General features: G+C 43.1%; 1 protein-coding gene across 2 annotated transcripts; it reads left to right on the top strand.

Moving 5' to 3' along the window:
- Positions 1-211: 211 nt before the first annotated feature.
- Positions 212-15,894, top strand: LOC138285586 (leucine-rich repeat-containing protein 3-like). Of its 2 annotated transcripts, none has more exons than XM_069225718.1 (2): positions 212-800; positions 13,950-15,894. In XM_069225718.1, the coding sequence occupies exon 2, from the start codon at positions 14,106-14,108 to the stop codon at positions 14,886-14,888; it is 783 nt and encodes a 260-aa protein (XP_069081819.1). In that variant the 5' UTR covers positions 212-800; positions 13,950-14,105; the 3' UTR covers positions 14,889-15,894. The 2 variants fall into 2 exon arrangements, with proteins under 2 accessions (XP_069081819.1, XP_069081818.1); XM_069225717.1 differs by having other exon boundaries at positions 212-1,230.
- Positions 15,895-16,152: the final 258 nt, after the last annotated feature.

The raw sequence follows: 16,152 nt of genomic DNA, 5'->3' as shown, positions 1-16,152 counted from the left end.
CAGAGAAGGGGCAGTGCAAGTTCCTTCTTCACAGCCAAATAAGATGCCCCCCTGCAACGTGTATGGAAGCAGTGCTGAAGTGCCACACACGCCACCAATGGTCACTGTACGAAAGCTGCGATGCGCACTTTACTGTCCCTTTAAGAAGACCCCTAGGCTGAGCCGGGCATTCCAGTCAAGTACACGCTCTCCGGTTACAACAACACACGCGCCTGCTGCTTAATTCAGTTTGTCTGTGAGAAAGACAAAAGCCAAGCTCGGGGGCAGCAGCTGACAATCGACACCAAAATAGCAACAAGTGGTTGAGAACGCTGCGCGGGCAGAGGAAGCAGAGCGGGAGCACACGGGGACCATAAACGCGAAAAGTGAGAGCATTGAGGTTGTGAAGGGAAGACAGTCGGTGCAGGGTCCCTTCCAGAGCCATCCTGCCGGCTTAGAGTGCACTATAGCAACCGAGGAGCTGTCGTATATTCAAGCGCTCTCTGACTTCCGGGGCTGGGAAATCTCTGGATACCTGTGGGGCGCTACCGTCTGCCTGTGTTGTGCAACATCACCAGAGCCGAGGGTTTCAGATATGGTAGTGTGTGTCGGTGTTCTTCATCATCGCCTGCCGGGGAGTTGATGTGTCCAGCACGTGCTACTGTGTGTGGGATGGCTCTACAACATCTGGAAAGTTCTTAGTTACATGTTCCGCGGCGGCGTGTCTGGACTCGTGGGTATCAGAGGTGAGGGTTCCGAGATCACAGGAGTCCCTGGGTTCTAGAACACTCTGAGAGCTCACGTTTACAGGTTCCGAATCGGTATGTATTGACTTGTAAGCATCCAGTTGCACAAGACTTTCGGCTGTAGGTTATCTGGAAACACATCAGGGTGCATTACGACAGAAGAGGTACCCAAGAGGCACAACAGGATTTCCAGGCTCTGCAATATTTTGGCGAAAAGGTGGCCACAGAACGTGCTACTGTATGACAGCAACCTGTAACTTGTAAGGAGCTTATATATGGATCGTACAGCGCACGTAGAACTCAGTGTAATGAAGCATGTAGTAGGGTGCCAGTGCTATTCTTATGGAATCGAGGGGAGCTTGGGAAAGCACTGCCGGCAGCCATTTTCCACACCATTTTCCTTGCAGGAAGCCCTGTGACACGGAGAGCTGTCCCAGCACGAGGCAAGTGTGCTGCCCGATGCCAGATACTCAGACACAGTGCGGACATGGAAGCTGAAACAGAGGTATAGACCGTAACAATAACAAGAATCAGACTAAAAAGGCAGAATGAGTCCCACTTCGTGTGTCAGTGTAAACTTAGCATCTTACAGGGCCAGCGGGCATCTAGGTCAGCACACGACCAGGTGGCAGGTGTTCTTCTGTAATGAGGGAATCATTAAGATTTTGTAAATGCATGTGATTCCTGATTTGAAATACGTTTTAATTGTTTGAGCAGACCAATGTCGATAAAATGTACCTAATTTGTTAATAGAAGTATCAGGGCCCAAAGACTTTGTTTTTTTTTTGTCTAGGCTTTCTCTGACATATTTATCAGGTCAAGTCAGACGTATTGCGTTAACCACCACTTCAAATATTGCATTTGACTATTTGTTCGAATTAAGCAACATTCCATATTCATTCAGAGGTCGGCAGGTCGTGGGTGTTTCTATAAATGGTGAGATTAACCAGTTAGCGGAGTTTGTCCTTTACATTATGGGGGTCATTCTGACTCCCGCCGGCGGTGGTAACCGCACGCCTGGCTTTCCCGCTGGGCTGGCGGGCGACCGCCCGAAGGCCGCCCGCCGGCCCAGCGGGAAAGCGCCTTCAACGAGGAAGCCGGCTCCGAATGGAGCCGGCAGAGTTGAAGGCGTGCGACGGGTGCAGTGGCACCCGTTGCGATTTTCAGTGTCTGCTTGGCAGACACTGAAAATCAATGTGGGGCCCTGTAAGGGGGCCCCTGCAGTGCCCATGCCATTGGCATGGGCACTGCAGGGGCCCCCAGGGGCCCCACGACACCCGTTACCGTCATCCTGTTCCCAGCGGTGAAAACCGCCAGTAACAGGATGGCGGTAAGGGGGTCGGAATCCCCATGGCGGCGCTGCAAGCAGCGCCGCGTGGAGGATTCCCTGGGGCAGCGGGAAACCGGCGGGACACCGCCGGTTTCCCGTTTCTGACCGCGGCTGTACCGCCGCGGTCAGAATGCCCATGGAAGCACCGCCAGCCTGTTGGCGGTGCTTCCGCGGTCGTTGGCGGGTCAGAATGACCCCCTATGTCTCTTGTAGCCCACAATTTATAATGAAAATGGCTGACTTTAACTACAAGAATAAGGTCCCTACTTAGTATAGATGGGTGAGCCTTTGAAAGCTCGAACCAGGCGCGAGTCTGTAGTCTGGCTCGAGTTCAGCTCGAGGTCCAGTTAGAACCTGGAGCCCATAACGAGCCGAGCTTCCCAGTGACTTCTGTGTACCACCTTCAGTGTCCCAGATAGGGGCATTTCGGCAGAGGTCGTGACTTTAAAACTGGGGAACCAGGTTCGAGTCTGGGCATCATCTCAACATTCTGTGGTTCTGTACGAATCAGTTAATCTCCCCATGCCTATAAAAAGATGCATGAGACCTTATAAAATGTAACTGATACACATGTAAAGGGCACCAATACTTTCGGGTGAAGTCTGCACTATATAAAAACGCACAACCAGGTAAATAAATAGTGGTAACATGGAAAAGGAAAGGCAAACAGATACCATTTAGTGGCTGATTTGTACAAAGTGAAACTAGAAAGTCTGGATACATCACGCTTCCCTACTTAAACTGTATGACCTTAGGCAACACTTTAATTCTCTAAAACTCCTTTTTCTTCATTATCCACGCAGCGCCATAATGTTACATATTACTATCAAAGCTTCCACATAATAAAGAAATACATTTTTTTTTTTTGAAAAGACATTATCATATTTTACAGGATGTTTTCTGTATAATTTACATAGAAAACATTTCCAGGGCTCGGCTCCTGCACGGGCTCCAAGAATCGAGCCAGACCCTTGGCTCGGCTCTGGCTCGCTCTCCCAATTTTTTTTTTGTTGGCTCGCCCCTCTCTACTCCGTAGTCTCTTTCCGTTCTTTTTCTTCGCTCCAGCTAAACCAGTCTAAAGAATACTCCTGGTCCCTTTAGATATAATTGTCAGAGGGAAAATCCCAACTAATTGATATATTTTATGTTAATTTTCTCAAGAGTATTGGATAAAAGACTTTAGTAATTAAAACCTGCATTGAACAATGCAGGTGTGCGATCTGCTGTTTCTTTTTTAATTTCTGTAGACTAGAATCTAAAAGTGTTGCCTTAGCGATTGCATTTTTTTTATTAATAATGTTAGTAAGAAGTCCCAGGGATTATTAAGAGATGTTCTCTCATTGTTTTATGGGTACAAATGTATTACTTTTTAGTGTTTTAGATGAGTTTGGTGGAATCTGATGGTGTCACGTGTCATCTTGAGAGTTCTGATTTGTTTTATCTGGCGTTTTATATCTATATCTAAATATAAATTTGGCCGCAGCACTGCCAGACCAGCCATCCGCTACCACATGACTGAATGAATTAGCAGAAGGCACAGGAAGGATAATGCTGGCCCGGCCCACTCTTGATCAAATCAGCACTTGTCTCTTCCTGTTTGGGTGTGTGGAGGATCCTTGGGGAAGCCTTGCGTGGGGATGATTGCTACCCACCTTTTCCGTGGTACCATTGGCATATGTGAAATTACATTTGGGTTTACGGCACTCACAATTAGGAGTGCTGGTGCAGCAGTAATGGTTCTTTGATTTTTTTAAATGCACCTGTTTGACCACTGTACTGTTAGTGCAGTCATGAATGTAAACACCTCAGTTAAGCTCTGCTGCTCTGCAATGGATAACACAAACAAGCCCTGGCAACACTTGCTTATATTTAGCACTGAAAATACAGAACTTGTGAAAAAACACCAGCAGCCTGTACCTATATGCTGAATTTGCATAGGGCGATATAGGAAATGCACAGGGGGAGACCTGAGAAGAATAGCAACTGATGGAAATTAGTGAACGGGGACTGAGGATGTGGCCCAGGATAGTGAGAAGATAGATAGGTTGAGCTTTTATTAAACTGGAGATTAGGAGAGGTGTATCTCACACACAGATAAAATATAATTTTGCTCTAGCCTGGCTAACAGAACCCATAAACGCACAAGAACCAATTTCCCTTGCAGAGCGATAGTTACGAATGCACCACAATGATGGTCACTTTAAACCCTTAGTGGATGACTTCATTTTCGAACAGATCTGCCATCGAGTTACCTAAATCACTGGCAGACATCACAGAACCGAAACTCTCTCCCATCCGGAGAGCATCTCTGAGATGACTACTGACTGGGTGGATGCTGTTAATCAGGCTGCTTTCCCATTTTTGCAGTTAGGTGGGCCAAACGTTTTACTTTGAAGGCGTGACTCAGGTGAATATTCTCAACTCAGAGCCGTTTGAAGAAACATAATGCAATTTGCCCTAGACTAGGGTCTCAGTTATGTGGTTGAGGATTGTATGGCTGCAAGACCATCATTTTAGCTGTCCAGGTAGGGCTATGCGGTAGAATTTTGGAGGGCATTGAGTGCAATAATGTAAGGCGAGGAGGGGCTGACAGATGAAGATTAAAAGATGCAGAAAGGTAGAGGATGAGTGGAGAAAGTAATTGAAGGGAGTCAAAGGATCTGGTATAAAATAGGAGAAATGTTAAAGGATGAAAGACGGTGAGGCTGAAGTATTGAGGAGTGATGGAGGATTTGCCAGGATGGGCTGAGACAAAATGAATGGATACATGGTGGAGGATGAGGGCGAAAATCCCGATGAGATGGAGAGTTGAAGCTCTAAGACACTAAGTGGACATGTACCAGGGGATTAGTTGTGGTAGTGAATGAACTTCGAGAAGGGTGAGGGGGAGATGAAAGGCTGAGTTATAGGAAAAGGAAAAAGGGTGACACACTGTGTGGTGGGGAATTGGAAATGGAGAAAAAACTAAAGGAAGTCAGAAGGCCTGTGTGATGCATGCTAAAGGAAGAGGAAGCCCTATTTGGAGGAGGATGATAGGGAGAAGAGTTATAGACCTGCTGAGTTTATCATATGAAGTGCTCCTTTATTTTCCACCCTGTTGCTGATGTTATGGTGCTTAAAGAGCAACACATTGTCACCATAAAGTGCTGATAATTGGGGGAGGCACTACAAAAGGAAGAGAGGGACCATGAACGTTGAAAGGAGGAAATAAGATAGAATGAATGATGATGGAGCATTGAAAATGGAATATGCTTTCCAAAGGAACTGATTTCTGATGGGTAGCTGGCCAGAGGCATCAAGGACCAACGTGGAGGAAGAAAAAGAAAAAGGAGAATGGAATCAAGGCAGGCATGAGGGAACATGGGCGGCAATGAGTCATAGGTTTGAGTGATTGTGACAGTAAACGGAATCAATGAATAACATTGCTAAAAAAGGCTACATGTGGTAAGCAGCAGCTCTCCTGTTTGGAGACTGGACTTATTGTTCGGAATTATACTTTGAACATGAGAAAGAATGGCAGAAAACATGAAAGAAGGAAGCAAAGGATAGGAAAATAGTTATTAAGTTAGAAAGGAGGGGTGAAAAATACCTTCTAGAGTGAGATAAATATACAGTAAAGGTAGGATGGTGCAAGAAAGGAGCATGAGTGGAATTAAAACACTTTTGAGTAATTTAATCTTTTGAACATATTTACTACTTTTTTCCAACTCCTTAAATCCGAGTGTAAGTTACTCCATAAATGTGATTTACATGTCTCCCCAAATTGAAGGGCCCAGGGGCTTTACACTTTAGAGTAATTTACACTTCTGAATAAATTTACTACTTTTTCTATTCTCAAAATCCGAGTGTAAGCTACACCTTTTGAGTAGAGTAACGTGCACTCGGATTTTGTGAATGGCCAACAAGCAGTAAACTTATTTAAAAGTGTAAATTACTCAAAAGTGTATACCCCAGGACCTTCAGTTTGGTCAAGACATATTCGTTAAATTTTTAGAGTAAATGTACTTTCTGATTTTGTGACTAGCCAAAAAATAGTTAACATACTCAAAAGTTTAAATTACTAAGGAATGTAAGATACCCTTGAGAATCAGGCCCCTGGTATTCAGCAACCTCACCATTCAGCAACACCAACAGTCTCTTGCTAAGAGCAGTGCTGGGGGGGTCCTACATTTATTTTTATTTGTATTTTCATTATTTTTGTGGACAAATTAAGCACTATAGTGTACCGATGCTAGATATTAGGGCAGTTAAAGCAAATTCTAGGCAGTATCTTGCCCACCTGCTCCCTGATGTACACAGTAGGAGATCTCCTGAGCCTGCCCCTTTTACTTAAATATAGCTGTGTGCCCACAGTTCTAAAATCAGAAGGATGAAGAAAGACAGAACTTCAGAGCCGATAGAGATCATCAGGTTTAGAGATGGCTAGCTTTTTACCATGACTTATGTGAGTGGCAATACAAGCATTGATTCAGCATGGAGGGCGATGACTGAAATGGAGGATACTAATTGCAGGTATGTACTGTCTTGGAGTGCTGTGCTCAATCAAATATCAACTGAGGTTGGGATTTGGATCACTGGGCCCACTGCTTGTTGCAACACGGTTTGCTAATATATCCACACCTCAGCCTTATCCTGACACCGAGGGCCTGATTCACAAAGGTAAAGTTATACTTTTGTGAACTTGTTTTTTGTATTCTCAAAGAACAAGTTTAATTTTAGTAATTTTAATGTTATGACTGTGGAGACTTCGCACATAAAAACATAAGCTTTCCTATCGCTGCCCTGACTCTTAGTTTGTAAATACTAAAAAAATGCTAAATGTACACGAGTGTAAGTTTACTTTTGTGAATTAGGCCCTCCTTACATATGTTTGTCCATAAAAATTTTTCAAATCTATTTCGGAATTAGGCCACAACTACTGCTATTAGCCAATGTCATGTATTTGCCATTCTTTCTGCATTAATTTTGTTACTACTTCACATCCTCCGACAAATCTTTTTCTTTCATCTCACACTAGAATTAATTTAAAAACACACTCATCATGCCAGCTGAAATTACTTTGATAGTGCCAGTGTTCATGGGTATGTTGCAAGTGTGGGTATCTATTCTGTGTTGCACAAACATCTTCGATAAGCACTCTTTGTACTCAGTTTCAGTAATTTGTTGTGTTTTGTCAACCAGCATCTTTCTGAATGTGGGCTGCATTTCAAGCTAATGAGTGTCCAAGGAAATAACATCCAATAATATTTGATGGTGACACTCTGGGTTACTCGGAGATTCAAGATTCTGTGTGTTAAAAAGCCAGTGCAAGAAGCTTGCTTCTCTCTCCCATGACTGCAAGAGTGTTGCTTCTTGTATCAACATTCAATGTAGCAAACATCATAAGGCCATTGTTTGCTGGTAAATTAGTATGAACAGAACTAGAATAACTGAAGAAAGGTACTAAAGTAGGACTGTTTGATAGTTTTTCCCAACACTTGATTTAGCTAGACCAGTAAATCGCCCCCATCTTCCTTTTTAATCCGGTGTTAGCCAAGACCTTTTGATTTTGCTAAAATATATTTTTCCATAAACACATAAACTGTGGTGGATTTTAGTGTGCTGTATTGTCATTCATATGTTGCTTCTACCCACCTCATCTTACCACATGGGATATAGGGTCAGCCCAATTCATCCATGGGTTATTCTGTATGTGGTGAAAGTATTCTGCTTCTGCACAATATGAACATTCTTACAAAAAGTAGCTCCCTTCGGTGGCAAGGACTTTTGTCCCAATATATCAATTTTCCTTATTTTTTTCTTTCTTTTTTCTTGAACTTTTCATTTTTTTCTTTGGCCAGGGCCTGACAAGTCCCTACAGAAAATGGCAGGCAACTACTGGCTCAGCTTTTAAATTGGACTGCCATTGTATTGTACTATTTGCATAGAGCTTGCTGCCACTATGCGGGGCTTTGAAGCCTTTACACAGAAAAGATACTATACCATGTAGGCTGTGCGGTTAGAAGAGTGGTATACTTGTTTTGAGGTTAGTGACCCAATTCCGAGTCATTCAGAGGGAAATTACCACATGAAATTTCATTCCACCTTATTCTGAGTTGGTAGGTTTTTCCACACCCATTTTACCGGGTGTGGGAGGAAAGGACTCATTTTTTGCTGGCACGCCTCATTCCCCATTTTGTTCTGACAGGGCAAACAATACAGTGCCCTCCATACCATAATTACTTTTGCCTTCCCTCTCCTAGTCCCCAACCCCACCCCTACGTCACAGAATAGAAGATTCGGTGTGGTTTTCTGACTAGACAAAATGGGTCACACAGCAATACCGCATTCCATCAGATTGAACCCAGAACTGGACAGTACTGGAATAGATTTACTGCACTGTAATAGTAAATTCACATGCAAATTTACCTTTCCACCAGTACCGCTCAACTAACAATCAGGGCCTTTGTGTGAAGTGTTTCATGTTGTGCATGATGACCAAATTGTGGTTATCGTATTATAGGACGGTGCACATAGCGTTGTGATGTTTGAGTGTATGCAACAAAAAGGACACGCAAATGCAGAAATAGTGAATAAGGGCTGCCGGCAGCTGGACCAGTTAGTACTGACCTCCTGATGCTAAGAAACGAGCAGTACATTTGGGGCAGGCTAGGGGAAGACTATGGCCTGACAGGAATACATTCCGCCCCAATGTGAGTACAGGGTACGCAAGAAACTTTTCAGTGTGTTCAGTCTATTCACAATTTTATAGAAACAGAGGAGGAGTGGATGTGATCCAGTTTAACCCTATTGACTCACTGTCACAATCTTCCATTTCTTACCGTGCCAAAATTTAAATGAAGACCAGATCTTTTCCAAGAAGTAAGTCGTTCACAAGTTATTTGTGAGAAAAAAAACTCTGGTGCATGAGAAAAGTTCATGAATAATGAGCATATCCCAAACAGAAATTTAGCAACGTTCAGTAGGATGACATATTGTTATAGTGATATAGTCATAGTGACAACCTTAAGTTAAAACCATAAAAAATATGTTCTGTGAAAATAGCCATGCAGAAAGAAATATGATGAGAGAAATTAGCCTGGACAATACTCTGCTGTTAGTTTGCATACATTGCCATTTCAGTCATGCTGCTGCCCTATGCATTACAGGTGCATTCGTTACAAAGATACACCAGCTTTACAAGGCACCTCGCAAAGGTGGTGCCTTTCTGGCTGCCTGAGGCCACACACTACAGCATGAGCATAGCATTGAAGATACTGCACATGGACACAGAGAGGTACTCAGCAGGCACAAGTCTGTTCATTGGCAATCAGGGATGTGATGGCCACCTGCTTAAGCAAGGCCAGGTCTTCCATCCTCCCTGTGAGAAATTGGCTTGTTGGTTGAGTGGATATGAGCCCTTCTCAAGCAGTAGCCACAATCCTTGTCAGGGCAAACTGCATAAGACACTGAGGGCTTCATTACGACCCTGGCGGTCGGCGGTACATTGGCGGCACCACCACCGCCAACAGGCTGGCGGTGCATTGCCAGTGTATTATGACCGTAGCGCATTAGCCACGGCCATACCGCCGGCCCCTCCACTTCACCGCCAGGCTTCCGCCAGGCGGCCATAATCCCCAACCGCCAGCCTGTCCAAGACGGTAAACACCGCCATGGACAGGCTGGCGGAAGGAGGACTCGGGGTGCCCCTGTGGGCCCCTGCACTGCCCATGCACTTGGCATGGGCAGTGCAGGGCCCCCTAGCCACAGCACCATCACGCATTTCACTGCCCGAATTTCAGGCAGTGAAATGCGTGACGGGTGCTGCTGCACCCGCTGCACATCAACATTGCAATGTTGATGTGACTTTTCTGCTGGCCCAGCAGAAAAGTCATAATAGGGAGCCACCATTACCACCAGCACCGGCGGTATAGTGGGGCCCACAGCTTCAGCAGTCTTTCTGTAAGACCGCCAAATTTGTAATGAAGCCTAAGTCAACTTGTGCTTAATCTTCTGGTAGCTTGACACAAAAGTAGTCAGGCTTATCCTGGAGCCAGTATTTCAATGTGTGAAATATTTATGCAGCACACAAACAGTAATACAGTGAAAGCAGAGCACAAGAAAAATCCCACACCAGTCTTGAAAAATAGAGTAAATGTAAAAACGTATTTGACATAAAAATGACAAAATTCCAATCAGTCGAACAGGAAATATGCAATTTTAAACATTTACGGTAAGTATAGATCCTAAGAGCACAAGCGCCACTCGCGGTTGCCTGATTGTGCAAGACTTGCGAAAGTCACAAGTTTATCCTGACCATGATGGAGTGCAGGCCATGTAAAGGGACCAGGTTAGTACAGCTGAAAAAGTTATCTTCTGAAGTGCAGGGCGAAGAGTTCCGTTCATGGTGGAGGAGGCCCTAAGGAGCAAGGGATGCATCACTGTAGCGTGAAGAGAAGGGTGGCCATCATGGACGGTCTTTGAAGTAGCACAAAGATCCTTTCTGGTGTCTGGAAGATCAGTGCTAGAGATTCTCATTGGCAGTCACTGCAGGCTGTCGATACTGTAGTGCAAGGTTCAGATCTTGCATTTCTGGTCATCACTGGTGGTCTCTATAGCACAAAGAATCAGGTTCACGGGAGGTCTGCGTTGTCGATTGGTGCGGGCAGCAAGATCCTGACGCGAACAGGTTTGTTTGCGGTTACAAAGAGCCCAAAACTTTAATATTTCTTCTGTTCTTCAAGGAGGAGCTCAGCTGAATCAACACCAAGGGACCAGGACCTGAAGGGCACCTCCTTGGAATTAGGAACTCACTCCAGCAGAGACCAGCAGGGCTCAGGCAGTTCAAATTGGAGGTCATTGCAGGTCTTGGTAGCAGGTCAGCTGGGCAGATTCAGGAAGGCCTCTGGAGCTTGATATGTCCCTGTAGCTCAGAACAGGATGTCAGTCAAATTAACCTTTAAGTCACTTCAGCCTGGGATGAAGCCTCGTTCTCAGCAAGAATGGCAGGGTTCAAGCAGCAGTACAGCAGGGCATCCTTCTTCTGTACTACCCACAGGTCCGGGACTGTCCTGAGGAATTGGTCTGAGGGTCAATTTTTATACCTGGTGCCCACTTGGAAGTAAAGGAAGCTTATGGAGTTTCTGCCCACAGAGGTGTCTGAAATTTCCTGCCTCCCTGCCCTGTTCCCAGGCTACCTGGGGGTACAATAGGCTAGGGTGAAGTTATTTGTGTGAGAGCTGGACCAGGGTCTTTGAAGTGCAAGTGTGGTAGGTGACAGATCTCCCCCACTTCTCATTAATCCAGGATGGGCCATCCTCCCAACACCCAGAACATCTATGACACGTAATCTTGGAACATTTTTGCATTAGGGAGATGCCCTAACAAAATTGTCCTTGATCATGTGTCATGTGGTTAACTCTGAAACTTCCAAAAGGTGCTCAGAAAAAAGTGAAATTCTTTGAATCTTCTGCTAACCTAACCTGATAGTAAGTAGACGTTAAGTCCAATGTAGTAAAATACATTGCCCATGAAAGTAAACCAATCATTTCAGTTATGTTGAGTAAAGGGAAACAGTCTTTTGCTACCCTCACATTAAGCTGTCTCAAATTCACACACATTCTGATAACTCCCTTAGGCTTACAAGCCACAATAAAAGGTGCTAGCCATTCAGTGGCTTCAACAGTTTCATTGATGCTTCCAGAGCAGAGGCGATTTAGATCTTTCTTGACTTGCTCCTGCAGAGAAATGGGTATGAATCTAATTTTACAAGTAACTGGAACTGCATTAGGCTTTAAACACATATCCTTAACACATCCCACTTTATCTGAGAAGACATCTGGAAAATGCGATTAGCATGTTATGGAACAGATATTGAGAATCCATTTTGTACACTAATATATGAGGAGTGGAGTTATGTTCAAGATAGATGCCTAATCATTTTTGATGAGGCCAACTAAAGATTGTAACACATTTAACATGCATGTACATTTTTCACGTGGTGTCATTACCTCTGCATTCTATATTATTTTCAAAATTTCCAAACAAGTGCATAGGCTTTCCACTCTAGCTAAATGTTATAAGATCATGTTCATGCAATACCACTTTCCCCTTAAATAAACTAGAAAAATCATGGTCTTAAAATCTGCCTTTACCATTAAAGATGGTTGTAGATTACAATTCCTCAGAAACCAAAAATGACTTTCCTAACTGCTCACATACAAACATTATCTCTTATTAAAAGTAATAAGGTAACCCAACGTTATCTTATTAGAGAGGTAGGCCTTGCGGTAGTGAAATAAAATGTAGAAGATTAACACTACCAGGACATGTAAAACTTATAAGTACATATCTAACTTTTTAAATCAATGCACCCTGCCGAAGAAGCAGTTTAGGGACTACCCTGGGGTGAGATATTTTTTAAAAAGGAAGGTTTAGGCCTGGCAACAACCTTATTTTTTCAGGTTGAAGTGACAGTTTAAAACTGCTGTACCCTGGTATGCAAAGACATAGACATCTACGCTTGGGTGAGGTAGAGAGCGATCATAATGAGTCTGCCCCTTCCATCTCTCCTTCCAGTCAAAGCACAGCAAGGAAGCTTAGAACTTCTTTATGACTACTAAAATGTAATTCTCCATTTTGAAAGTGTTGTATTTTCCACATACAAACTCCAGAAGGCTTTATTTACCAAAATGTGTGCAGAGAAAAAGGCATGGTATCACCACATACGTTTTGTGGATCTTCCTGATTCAGATGCAATTTTTCACGAAGGCCTGGATATTTTGGAAGGTTGAGTGAGCTGAAGTAGCCATGTGAAGAGTTGATGTGATTCACAAAGCTTCAACTTTAAAAGGGGGAGGAGGGATGAAAGCGAGGATTTATTGGAGTGGCCAGAGGTAGTGGTGGGATGCACCTGCCACAGACCAGATCTTGATGTTGGGTTTATTATTTTCAGATTTTACTACTGAATATAGAGGCAAGAATATTGTGGACAAAATATTAAAGGCCAAATAACAAAAGGTAAGTGCATGTAGAGGAAGTATAGATTTACTATTCCTAACTCCAGCTCTGCGTACCTTGAAGATATTCCGATATCTTCAAGGTACGCAGAGCCAAAGTTAGATATAGAAACTCTATACTAACTTACCTTTTAATTTTTTATATTTAATATTTTGTCCTCAGTATTTTCCCCCCAAATATTCAAGCATTCATATTGAGGGTCACACAAATTTTTATATATGGACTTAAGCTTCAGTCCTTGATGCTGGGTAGATGAAGTTACCATGTTACCAAGGCACGGAAAATGACTTCTAGGACCAATGGGAAGGAGCGAAAGCCTACTCTTAATTTTTTTTATCTTAAATGTCATATTATTTTGTGAAACTCATCACATTTTCCTGAAAGGAATATTGGGCTGAATTTAAAACAAAAAGATTGCTTTTTTTAAAAGCAATTACAGACAGGATAGTCTGTTGACCCCCCAGCAGGCCACCGCCCTGATGAATACTGCGGTTCCTAGTGGGTCGCATATTGTGACCTACCACATTAATTCTCATGAGGCAGGTCTATTTCTGACCCACTGGGAATCTCTAATGGGCCCATTAAACTTTTGTACATTGGTAATAGCGATTAACAAATAGCTATTAGCAAAAAATCTCTATTAGGTAATTGCTATTACTAATATTTGTACATCTAGCTTATATCTCTAAATGCCTCTTCCTTAAACCCATTCCTTCTGAAGCCAATATGCACTGATCCCATCACAGAAAGGACAGACAGAGACACAGGATTCTCCTGGATACCCTCGCTGGTGATTAATGCGCTATACAAATCAACATAACATAACACAACATAACATAACAGATTTTATTCTGGACTTTTCATTCTAGATGACATATTGTTCTTTTTATTCACAGGGCACGCTATGGACTGTTGTCTTTTCAATGCATTTTGAAGAGGAAATGCCCTGTGGCAACATAAGCATAACCAGACGGCATGTACAACTGACATCTATGAAAGAACAGTATTGGGGACGACAAGTCTTGAACTACCTATAAGCCAAATGTGCAAATATGGGAATCTGCCAAGATGGAAGGGCACGTATGTTTGCCAGCTTATTTTTGAAAGGTTGTTTTTATTTGCTCCTGCTTTATGTCAGAGTAAGTGCCTGCTGTCCTAAAACCTGCCACTGTTCAGACAACACTGGCATGATGGTGGTCTATTGTAACTCAAGAAATCTGTATGAAATTCCCAAGGATCTACCATCAGATACTGTTTTTTTGAAACTTGACGAGAACAAAATCTACCAAATTCCCAATAATGCCTTCAAACACCTAAACTACCTGCAAGAATTAGATCTGTCCAAAAATGCAATTGAGAAAATAGAGACAGCTGCCTTTAAGGGGTTGGCTGAAGGATTGAAGCTACTGGACCTTTCAAACAACCACATACACAGCATTCCAAAAGAAGCACTGGCAAAGTTAAAGGCCAAAATCCGTCTCTCCAACAACCCCTGGCACTGTGAATGTGCTCTACAGGAAGTGTTACGAGAACTGACATTGGATCCTGAATCTGCAAATGAGATTACCTGCCACACGTCAGTGCAAGAGGAATACAGGGATAAGCCCCTGGTCCAGATCTTGGATTCAGGCATCAATTTCTGCAACATTCGTCACAAGACCACTGATGTGGCCATGTTCATTACAATGTTTGGCTGGTTCACAATGGTTATTACCTATATTGTGTACTATGTCAGGCACAATGAAAAGGACACTAGGAGGCACCTGAAGTATCTGAAGTCACTGCCAAACTCACAGATCGAAAAAGACTTTGATACTGTAAGCACAGTGCTGTAGCAGTGAATAAGAAATGTCATGGAACTTAGAGAGAATGCCAGGGTGTGTTGTAGGAAAATGTGATGTTACCATCAGCAACATGTAGAACTACATTAGATCCTGGGATATCCAATGATGTGTGCAACTTTAGACAAATTAGTGTCAAAGGAGCAAAGTAGAGAATAAGCAGGAGGCTGACCAAACAAATGACTTTAAGTTCATTGTGTAAGCTGTTACCAAATTCTGGGTGTGTGTAGAGCTTTCCTTAACTTCAGAGCAATATTCTTACACTTACAAGAATGTGCCTTTCGATTCTTATTTAGCTTTCTCTGCCTTCTCTGCAGAATAGTAGTTATATAATGACATAGGGCCCGTTTTAGAGTTTGACAGATGGTTTACTGGGACAGATGTCCCATTCGCCCTATTACCCGTGCCATGGGATATACTACACTTGTAATGCAGTGGGTGGGGAATCCATCACATTTTAGACAGAGTAACCAGTCTGCCAAACTCTAAATCAGGCCAATTATGTGGACTGACCACTAATCAGAGTGGAGATGGGAAACAACTTATGGGCATTATGTTTAAACAGAGTAGTACATCATGTGTGGCTGGCCTTCGCTGTGACACCAGGTATTGTGATAAATTCCATCATTTGTAACATGTTCTCTTACTTGCCAGTTCCAGAACTGTTTTTGCTTTCAGTCAGTGCTCTCAAAGATCAGAAATATCCCTACGGAGTTTATATGCTAATACCAATCACCAGATGAGAATATTGTTCAGAATGATAACAGGAAATGCTTTGCATAATCAGTCCATGTGACCAGGGATATCGGGTATCCTATTTCTTCTGCTAAATATAATTACAACCCTAAGGAAACAAGACAGAATTGATTCTTCTGTAAGTATCTTACAGCAAAATAAAAGTCATACTATGCCTCTGAATCTTTGGAAACATTATAGAGAAAGCTGATAGACTTAACACCCATCTGTGTGAGATAATAAACTTAACAATTGTCTTGGATAAGCATATGCTTCGTCTGTCTGAATGTTCAAAGATATTTCAGAGATGTTTGTGCCTTTGAAAGAACTAGTGAAAGCTGACTTTCTTTCCCTGGTCTTTTCTTTGTGGCTGACACACTGGCCTTCGAGATGCACCTGCTTGTTACAAAATCTCTTCCTTTCTCAGTAGACCAGTCTGTCTGCTGCAGGAACTTGGAGCAGGTGCTGCCACGTCCAGCTTCTGTGAGAAAGGGTCTAAAAACACTATAGAGAATTGAGCGGT

This window comes from Pleurodeles waltl, chromosome 3_1 (assembly GCF_031143425.1).
Source record: "Pleurodeles waltl isolate 20211129_DDA chromosome 3_1, aPleWal1.hap1.20221129, whole genome shotgun sequence".
In the NCBI taxonomy this organism is placed as follows: domain Eukaryota; kingdom Metazoa; phylum Chordata; class Amphibia; order Caudata; family Salamandridae; genus Pleurodeles; species Pleurodeles waltl.
Note: the sequence above shows the minus strand (reverse complement) of the source record. Positions and strands in the feature narration are given on the sequence as shown.